Source organism: Clarias gariepinus, chromosome 8 (assembly GCF_024256425.1).
Source record: "Clarias gariepinus isolate MV-2021 ecotype Netherlands chromosome 8, CGAR_prim_01v2, whole genome shotgun sequence".
Taxonomy (NCBI): Eukaryota; Metazoa; Chordata; class Actinopteri; order Siluriformes; family Clariidae; genus Clarias; species Clarias gariepinus.
In genome coordinates, this window is record NC_071107.1 from 21,302,764 (window position 1) to 21,313,468 (window position 10,705).

General features: G+C 37.8%; 1 protein-coding gene across 1 annotated transcript; it reads right to left on the minus strand.

Annotated features, from left to right (window-relative positions):
* Positions 1-1,488: 1,488 nt before the first annotated feature.
* sfxn3 (sideroflexin 3) lies at positions 1,489-10,509 on the minus strand. Its single transcript, XM_053501710.1, has 11 exons — positions 10,384-10,509; positions 8,722-8,908; positions 6,772-6,942; positions 6,041-6,139; positions 5,702-5,777; positions 5,363-5,448; positions 5,144-5,271; positions 4,735-4,784; positions 4,381-4,430; positions 4,243-4,290; positions 1,489-4,130 (listed from the first exon to the last, which is right to left on the minus strand). The coding sequence occupies exons 2-11, from the start codon at positions 8,883-8,885 to the stop codon at positions 4,034-4,036; spliced, it is 969 nt and encodes a 322-aa protein (XP_053357685.1). The 5' UTR covers positions 8,886-8,908; positions 10,384-10,509; the 3' UTR covers positions 1,489-4,033.
* Between the last annotated feature and the right edge of the window lie 196 nt (positions 10,510-10,705).

Consider the following 10,705-nt stretch of genomic DNA (forward strand, 5'->3'; position numbering starts at 1 on the left):
AAAAATGCTTGAAGTTTAATCTTTTTTGTGCATCTCTCAACTAATATTTAGTTGTATAACCATGGTTTCTGAGAACTGCTTCACATCTGTGCTGCATGGAGTCAACCAACTTCTGGCACTTTTGAACAGGTATTCCAGCCGAAGATACAGCATTTTTTGTCTTAGAAACAGCATTTTTAATGTCAGGCCACAAGTTTTCTATTGGATTAAGGTCTGGGGATTGGACTGGCCACTCCATAACGTTAATGGTCCGAAACCAAGATGCTGCTTGCTTACTGGTGTGTTTGGGGTCGTTGTCTTGTTAAAACACCCATTTAAGGGCATTTCCTCTTCGGCATAAGGCAACATGACCTCTTTAAGTATTCTGATGTACTTAAATCGATTCATGATCCCTGAAATGTGATAAATAGGCCCAACACCATAGTACAAGAAGCATCCCTAAATCATGACGCTGGTGCCTCCATGCTTCACAGTGTACTGTGGCTTGAATTCAGTGTGTGTGGGTCGCCTGACAAACTGTCCACGGCCTCTAGACCCAAAAAGAACAATCGTGCTTTCATCAGTCCACAGAAATATTGCGCCATTTCTCTTTAGGCCAGTCAATGTTTTCTTTTGGCGAACTGTAACCTCTTCAGCATGTCTTTTTTTTTTTTCAACAATAGGACTTTGCGTGGGCTTCATGCTAATAGCGTTTTGGTTTTGGTCTCCATTTTAAAGCATTTGATATCATTTTAGCAGAGCAGCCTATCATTTTCTGCACTTTTTTGTATGTTTTCCCATCGCTAATCAACTTTTGAATTAAAGTATGTTGTTCTGAACAATGACCTGTTTTGAGAGAGAAATGCACAGTTCAACCTTTTCTGCATTTATCCTTAAATTTGTTTTATCCTTAATATAGTTTGACACCTGTTTTTAACAATAATTTACCTCTCTAGTTGAACTCCACACTGCTATTATTTTAAACATGCCCCTTTTCAATTAATGATTCAATTACACAGAATCAGGTGCATGCAAGTCATGACTGTCGGATCTGTAGTTTTCTATTACTCTACTACACCTCAAAGTAAAATATTTACAATGAAGAAATATAATTCCTCCCAAAAACAATTATTGATCTGTTTACCGTTGTTGTACTGCTATTAGAAGTAACACTACTGTAACTTCAAACGGGCGTTTCGGCATGCGTGATGCATCTGTTTACAGGAGGCTGATGGGAACGTCGCTCCATGTGGTCATGACGGGCATCCACAGTCTGGAACGGATATCTGTTTTTGTAAACTTCTCTTGCCATCCATCCCTAAACATTCTCAAGGGGATTTATATCAACATGCAAGATGGTCCAGAAGTGCAACATTATTGTCCTGGAAGAAGTCCGGTGGGCTATCTATCATAGCTATTTGGCAGGACAAACTCAAATCAAGACAGAAACAAGACAGAAACCTCACATCTTCAAGAATTTTCTAAAAGACCAAACAGTAGATAATGCAATACTTGTGCTATAATTTTATTAATCAGGTGGTTAGTTACATACTATAACTGTTTACAGTACATTCACATAGAATAATTCAGAAGGCAATGTGTTTCAGAAAGCACTTACTTCCTAACATATCTTCTCAGTGTTGCAACACTAGTGTTGGATTCAAGACATTTTGTGGAATTCCAAATCTAATTCTATGATCTGCGTTTAAGATAATAATCTGCTCTGAACTCAACAAGCTAAATTGACCACATTGCTTTTGGGCATTTACCATAAGTGAAAGACATAAAGAAAATAAAAAGGAAACACTGCCAAATTTTGTTAAAAATATCCACAAAAAACACTTCATAAAACTATCACCTGTCTATAACACTTTACGAACTATATTTGATCTTGTGCTCGAAATGCAATATGATTTCCAGAGAGGTGTTCTTAATAGCATAATAATAGGGTTACGGTAAAATTTTTGGTACATCAGTACAACCACATCCAGAAACACATAAATAAATAATTTTATGTTGCATCTATCATGGCTTATTTCTGAACTGTATCAGCACAAAGACTTTATATCCCACTGACATTTCTAACCAAATATATATTTCAGTAAATGTTTCACATGTACTTATATTTAACTTTATATAATTTAAGGGTACAGTTTGAACTAAAACAATTGTCAATATTTTAGAATAGTTGTGCGTTGATCAGTGATGTATGGTGTCATGCCAGCATTATACTTTTCTCCTGGGAAATATCTAAACAAAAGGTTTTATGCCTGTACCACTGCCAATGTCGAATTAAAACAATGCCAGGCTTCAATAAGTGTACAAAATGTAGAATTTACTTTTAACAATTCCTGTTCTGGCTACATGTACACAGTCAGCCAAAAAAATTATACACACTTCAGGAAAAGAAAAATAGTATGATGTATATTATATTAATATTAATAATATTATCATATACATCAATAAATCTAGTATTAAAATTGTTTTATTATATATATAGTTTTTTGGCTGACTGTATTATATACAGTACTGTGCAAAAGTCTTAGGCACCATATTATATGCTGTACCAATTTTGTTATATATGATTATCATGTCTGCATAATATGTACAAAATCATTCAGTATTTCTATACATGACTTAAAAATTAATAAATAAATAACAATACAGGAGAATATATGCATGGCCGTAAAAAAAAAAATATTGCACAAGACAGACCAGTTTTCAGATGGAAGCAACCAGAAGAACTCATTCTCCAGCAAGCTCAGTAAAACATAACCGCTGTTTTCCTATAAAACTGCACAAATCTGTCTCTAAAACTCCTGACACTCCAAATATTGACTTTATTTTATTACTCTTTATAGAAGTTTCTTTTATGCAGAAATGTATAAGTATCTTTTGCTTATGCCATATTTTTGTATGTGCCCAAGACCTTTGCACAGTACTACAAGTAAAATAGCTATTAGGTTTTACTGAGCTTGCTGAAGAATACAAGTTCTTCTGGTAACTTTGTCACACTCGCTCCTTTCTATTTTTATGCAAATCACAGGAGTGTACATTAGGTTGTTTGTTTCAATCTGAAAACTGGTCTGTCTTGTTCTATATTTTTTTTCTTTACAGTCATGCATATATTCTCCTGTAATTTTATGTATTTCTACATTTTTAAGTTATACAGTATATGGAAATACTGAATGATGTTGTACATAATTATGCAGACATGATTAACATATAATCCACATATACATAAAGACTTTTGCACAATACAGTATATATTCTGGTCAAAAAAGAAACTAAACATTTTACACATTACTGTACTGTATAAAACTTCAGCAGTTTTGACAGTCGATCCACAAAAGCAATCTACAATCATAATATAATCTTAACAATAAATACATGGACCACTCAACTTATACTAAACAGTTAAAACAGCACCAGGCCCAGACACACGCACTGACTTAAAATACAACTGACCACCAATTAATCACCAAAATGTTATGATCTGGATGTGTTTACAAAGAGTGTGTTTAGATCTCAGCTTTCCGATAAATTCCTATCCAGAGTCTATTAGGTCAGTGCTGCAAAGGACGTAGGGGTTTAGAGCACTTCCATTGCGCACACACGTGAGCATATAATAGTTCGAAATAATCCTATGACTCAAAACTGATGACTATTCCTTGTAATTGAAAACTGTGGACAGATGTTTGGTCTGGAAAGTTAGGAATAAATATTCTCGATCTAAAAACCCTAACAAATCAAGTACTTTTGCAAATAATAAATAATGATAAATAGAATTTACATAATAAAACTATTTGGGACTGCATACAATAGCACATAAGGGGTCTGTCATCATAAATGCATCATTTGCTTTAGGTACACGTCAATCAGGATTGCATATCATCTCAAAGGAAAGTGCAGGTTTGACAACACACCGTTCTTTTTTTAACAAAAAACTAACAAAACAAAAAAAAGAAAGAAAAAAAGTTACTCTTCAAGTTGTGTCCACTGAACTTATAGCCTGTACTTTACAGACTGCAGTTTGGACTTTGGAAAAAGTCCCCTACAGGCCCTTGTTGAAATAAACCACGGTCGTGTTAGGACTGCTCTCTCGTATCCTTTCCTGAAGCTCAGGCTCCAGCCTGCTTACCTTCATAGAGCTACACACAGATACACAAAATCATTAACTCTGCACTCAGGGATACAAACAGCCAAACGGACATTGACAATCTTTGGAAATAAATGAGCAATTTGTTTAGGGCAAGTATTTACCTCTTCTGTGGGAACAGGGCACAGCACAACGGAGTAGCAAACACCAGACTACGAGAGTGGAAACACAAATTTAATAATGGGCTATGATCCCATCATTTCACTGCCACTGATATAGCAATCGTTATCAACAAAACTCACCAAAATCCCACAAGCCCGACCTGTACTGGGGCATTGAGCACTGGGAAGCGCTGAAGGGAGAGAGAGAGATACGAGTTTCACATGTTTTACTGAATACAACACTGATAAAAGTCTAATCTTTGGTCAGATTATGCATTAAAGTTAGCAGCTTCGTGTCCTGCCCTACATACAGTATTCTTGTTTTTAGCCTCTTATTTGCCATCGTACATTGTTACATAATTTTATATAAAAACTAGTGGTGGCACAGTACAAATGTGTGACAAGCATCAAAAATTAAACAATCCTTATCAGATACACCAGCACGGCAAAGACTGGTGACCTGCAAGCTAAACATTAAGGGCATTGTGACTTTACCTTCATGAAAGCTTTTTTCTCCAAGGCATTCATGATTACAGGAGGAATAGCTGTAAAGAGAAAACAGAAAAAAAAAAATCCATAAATGTTCTTGGTCAGCAATCATTATTGTAATTATGCATTCTTGACTACTACAGCCTGTAAAAGCTGAGATGGCCATGTGGACATCCATGTGCAACACACACACACATACATACTATATATATATATATATATATATATATATATGTGTGTGTGCTCTATATTGCACTGAGTTCTTGTAAAATATTCATCATTAAACTATCGATTATCCAAGATTGTTAGTCCAAAGGCTTTTGCTCACACTTGCTTTATTCACCCAGGCCCAAACAAGGCACGATCCTTGATTAAAACATTGAAAGGAAAATGATAAACGGTTCAGGAGCTTTACCCATGGCTGGCACTGCCATGCCGATTCGAGACACCACCACCTGTACAATGGCCTGCTGAGCAGCACTGGCAGACTCTCCCAGGCGATTACCCTCCTCATCAGTGACAGGAATGCCGTACTTCAGTTCCCTAAATGAAATAAATAAATGTTGAATGCTCTCAACACATGTTGCTGCGGATAAATACTTAATGATTCTTGAAGTAAATGATCTAAACCCACCGTTGTCTCATGAAGGGAATGTTAATGCAGTTTGCCGCTGCCACTGCAGCAAATGGAACAAACCGTCCGATAATAGCTGGCAGGTGCTGGACAAAAAAAAAAAGGGGGGGGGGTCGTCATAAATTAATAGTTTACTGTCCAAGAATTACAGTTTTAAATGGTATTTCTCAGAAAATAAAGATTTGACTATCATGCAGTTAAAGGTTCATTACATTTACACCCAAGACATCTTTGAATGTATGAGGTAAAAAGTGTTCCGTATTGCACATTAAACAAAAACAAGCAAACAAATAAAAAAAACGCAAAATTATATGTGATGCGAAAAATTTTAATGTTCACCTTGGTAAGTGACTTGAGGCCAAGGGCAGTCACTACAGCTCCAGTTGTTGCACTGACATAGGCTGCTCCGAGCTGACTGCAAAAGCCAAGCGCAAAGAATAATGTTAAATATAAGGTGAAAACAATATTAAATTAAGCAAGTCAAAACAATATAGGTAAAGTTCAGCAATTTAGAATAAATGCTTAGGCCAAAAACAGAGTTTTTGATTTCCCATCCCTTTTATACCATTATGAGTATACACATGCCATAATTGATTACAGGTGCTTAACCGTGTAGTGTGGGCTGAGGTGCTATATTACATAACTGTGGGTAGGAGGGTTTAATCAATATGTTCTTACTTGACAGTGAGTGGCGCATCTCCACTGCGGTTTGTGTAGTTGACGATGGCATTAAAAGACTGGTTGACCCACTGCCAGAACACGACTGCTGGAGTTGTCCTAATTAAGAGGAAAACATGAACACTGAGGGATTAAAAAAAAAAAAAATGCAATATATAGATGTGTGTAATGTGTGGTATTCAATAATATCCCATATATAAAACTTACAAAAAAAAAAAAAAAAATCCCTAGGTGCTAAGAATAATTCAGTCAGAGCTACAATGTTTTCAGTTAATTACGAAAGTTCTCTGGTAAAGGTAACCCATAAGATACCAGATGGAGTACAGTTCAGATTCATAAACAAAATATACATGGAATGCAGACTGACTACTGACAGCATTATTCTTCTCACTTCCCCTTATCTTGAAACTTCTTATATAGATCAGTACAACATGCCATAAGATCGTCACACCACAGCCCTGTGCAAATAGCAGACTGACAAATCAGACACACAATTTCGCCCACAATGATCACGTGGTTTTATCCTCACAAGCTAGTCCCAGCTAGCTCAGTACTGCTGGAATTAAAACAAGTTACAAGTCAAACACACTTAAAGATCAAAATTACATCATTAAATGTCAAACTATTATTAAGCTTGCAATAAAATATTGTATTGTGTACCATACGGCATAAAGAGGGGAACAAGATGGATAAATCTTTCTACTTACAACACATAAGCACAACACCCTTACCTATAAAATGTGAGCATGCAGCCTGTGATGGTCATGTTCATTGGCACTTGTGCAGACATGCGACCAATCAGCAGCATCTTCTCACCCGTATCAGGATGAAAGGCAGAATCGTAGATGTATTTGGCTCTCCATAGCTGATCCTCTGTCAGGCCTGGTCTTACAATTCCATTCCTGTGTAGGAGGACACAGCAGTTTTGTTATTTTAACACCTCAACACTCACAATTGCCACCAACAGCTTCATACAGAGATGTTACTTACGATACTAGAAATTACATACTGTAGCTGAATATCTTACACTATGGAAACTCTACAATTATGTTGTTACAACATTAATTGTACAGTGGAACCTCGGATTACGAGCTCAATTCGTTCCGGAAGCAGGCTCGTATTCCAAAACACTCGTAAACCAAATTTAATTTACCCATAGGAAATAATGGAAACTTAAATTATTCGTTCTACAGCCCAAAAAAATAAATACATAAATATAATTAACACAAAATATAAAGTAAAAATAAAACAAATTAACCTGTACTTTACCTTAAATTATTTTTTTAATAAATCCCGACAGATAAGGGTTTTCGTTTGTGCACGCAGGGTGTATGTGTGTAAAATGTGCACGCACACACACACACACACATTAACGGGTAGACCGTTTTTGAAACCGTTTAAAAATTAGCAAGGAACATTCCTAGTCACACTCACGTGAGCGCATACTAACAGGATCACTGCTGTAAGTAAAACAACAACAAAAAAATTAAACAGCTTCTTACCTTTGAAAACAATCGCGACAAAGAGAAGTTTGTGTGTTTATTTGGCAACCTGAGAAGAGGGGGGCTGAAGGGGGGCTCGCTTGCGTTTACAGCCCCCTTCTCTCAGGTTGCCAAACAAACACACAAACTCTCTGCCTAACACAGACACAAACACACACGCGCACTCAAAAACACTGCAAGCACTAAGACCCAGCAGGGGAGACGATAGGTCTCGGCTTTACAGCTCCCCTTCTCTCAGGTTGCCAAATAAACACACAAACTTCTCTCTGTCGCGATTGTTTTCAAAGGTGAGGAGCTGTTAAATTTGTTTTTTGTTGTTGTTTTACTTACAGCAGTGATCCTGTTAGTATGCGCTCACGTGAGTGTGACTAGGAATGTTCCTTGCTAATTTTTAAACGGTTTTAAAAATGGTCTCTCCGTTAATGTGTGTGTGCGCGCGCATGTACATCACACACACACACACACACACACACACAGCGTGTGTGCGTGTGTGTATTCACTCAGCAGGAGAGGCAATTACCTACAATTCTGCTGCAAGAGAGAGAAAAACCGTTGGCTCACTTGTGATGATGTAACGCTCGTTGTTAAAACAAGAAGCGCATGCGTGAAACATGATACTCGGTGCTCGTAAACTAAGACAATGCTCGTTTTTAAGGCAAAAATTATTAAAAATTGTTGCTCGTCTTGCGAAACACTCGTAAACTGCGTTACTCGTAATCCGAGGTTCCACTGTACTTCAATTTGCTCAATTGTATTTTTAACCGCACAGTTGAATTTTAAATTCTGATTGGTTGAAAAATCTTAATTTATTTTCTGCAACATCTGCTCTTATAATACTTCTGGCTGAAAGGCAAAATCGAAGTTTATATTAATGCGCTGGTTGGAACACACATCCTATATGGCTAAAAGTACATAAAGCAGACACCTAACCATAAGATCCATGCATGGTTCCTCCATAAACTGCATAAAGTTTAAAGCACAAAATTGCATGGATTGAATTTGTATGCTATGGGATGAAGTCCCCTTCACTGGAACATCATAAAATGTAATAAAAATGGTTAAAACTATAATGGGCTCTTCTTTAGCAAATAAAAATATCAGTGCGAGCCAACTGCTTTTGGTACAATAAGATCCACTTTAGGACATTCGGTGTGCACCTAATGTAACCCCCCTGCTGACCTGTAATCTTGCACAATGACTCGTGCATCCTCCAGAACCTCATTTGAGAGCAGCACGTTTCTTGGGTCCGTCACCATGAAGAAATGTCTGGCTCTGCCCATAAATGTTGTCTGGTCCCATTGTGGCTCCTTAATGTTTATGTTCAGTGGCAGATCCCCGGACATCCTTCCTCTTCTACTTCTACTTTCTGTTCATGAGAAAGACAACATGTGATGCTGACTCATGTCTTTATGTTATACAAAGAGACTGCTCTCAAAATAAAACGATCAGCCATAATATTTAAACCACTGACGGGTGAAATAAATAACATAAATAAACATATACCATAATTATCGCTTTACAACAGAACATGTTAGGGGTAGAATATAGGCCCAATACCCTGTACATCACCTGACCCCTTTACATCACCAAATGGGGCGACAATGGGCACTTGTGTATCCGGACTGGAATATGGAGCAATAGACAAAGTTGACCTGGTTTGATAAATCTTGTTTTTTTTTTAATTTACATTATGTGGACAGCCAGGAATCTGTGTGTTCCTTACCTGGGGATGTTTTTCTTGGGAAACCTTGGGTCCTGGCATTCATGTGGATGTTAATTTTACATGTACCACCTATTAAAACATTGTTGTAAACCAAGTACATGCCAACAGTCATCCCAAGTGGTAGCAGCATCTTTCAGCAAGATAATGTGCCATGCCATACTGCAAAAAAGGAATGGTTTAAACGGTTTGGCTGATGACAAAGGGGTCAAGGTGTTGACAGGGCTGCTAAATTACCCTAATCGAGTATCTGTGGGATTTTTCTGGACAAACTAGCTTAGATCCATGGAGACCCCATATCACAACTTACAGAACGTAAAAGATCTGCTGCTAAGCTCTTGGTGCCAGAGAGACATGGAGTTCATGTCCAAGGGTCAGAGTGCTGTTTTGGCAGCAGAAGAGTGTACTTCTAAAAAGTAAGAAAATGCTGATGTTTGGAGCCATGACATTTGCAATTTTAGACAAATCAGCAGTTTTCCTGTGCTTGAGACATCAGAAAAACCGCGAGACCTTCATTGATACTCGTTTCCTACTAACACAACGGCAGTAAGGACAATCCATAATTCATAAAAAAAAAAAAAACCAAAGAGTGAAATTAAGAATTTTGGCAAATAATCAAGTTTGTAGCTTTAAATAAACCTTCGATTCCTGCCTCTGGGTGCATATCAGAATCAGAAAGAGCTTTGTGGCTAAGTACATTTGCACATACAAGGAATTTGTTTTGGTAACAAAAGCTTCGAGAGATTACACCATCACACATAACACGAAGCTAAGCGAAACAACAAGCAACACAAATATCTAAAACTGCTAGGTATTAGCAAAATATCTATAGCTGGGCTAGCCAACTACAATTATCAAAATCCTATTTCATTTCCCCTTGCAGATATCACACAACTGAGCATTTAATAGCTGGTGTTGCATCTACTAAATGCTTTTCACTTTTAAAGTTAAGCTAAGGTAACGGAGGCGCTCTAGGTCACGAATAACATCCCGGCGACGAGCCTACATAGCCAACCTAGCTAGCTAGCTATGCTAGGTGCTCTTCTTGTTACTTTACAAAAGACCTATCGTCCCAGTTAACTGAATAGCTTGTTTAAATCGTCCAAACCCCTTAAACATACCTTTACTAAAGTCGAAAACAGCTCAGGAAGCCTGCAATCTGAAAGACTTCTCAAACGCCGCTTTTCACAATCTGATGTGCCCGATGTTGAAGAGTAAGCGCGCGCGAGTGTGCGTGTCTGCCTACGTCAAGGCGGCGGCCTGGAGGAACCCGCCGATTGGTTGATTGGTTGCAGCGCACGTGAGGCGGGGTTTGACGTCACACAGCACGTTACGTTTTTGTCCGCTATTTGCAGCAGAGCCGCCCATTGGCGCGTGCAGCTTAGGTTCAGAGGCCTGGGTGACCTTGTGATGGTTACAGTTACAACCATGTTAAACTGGAGG

Bases quoted from the DNA above. Each gene is read 5' to 3' on its own strand.
- sfxn3 (XM_053501710.1), bottom strand. From the start codon at position 8,885: ATGTCCGGGGATCTGCCACTGAACATAAACATTAAGGAGCCACAATGG. The intron at 5,778-6,040 runs GTAAGAACATAT...TGGCTTTTGCAG, and splicing joins GATGCGCCACTCACTGTCAA to TCAGCTCGGAGCAGCCTATG. The intron at 4,431-4,734 runs GTAAAGTCACAA...CTCTCCCTTCAG, and splicing joins AGAAAAAAGCTTTCATGAAG to CGCTTCCCAGTGCTCAATGC.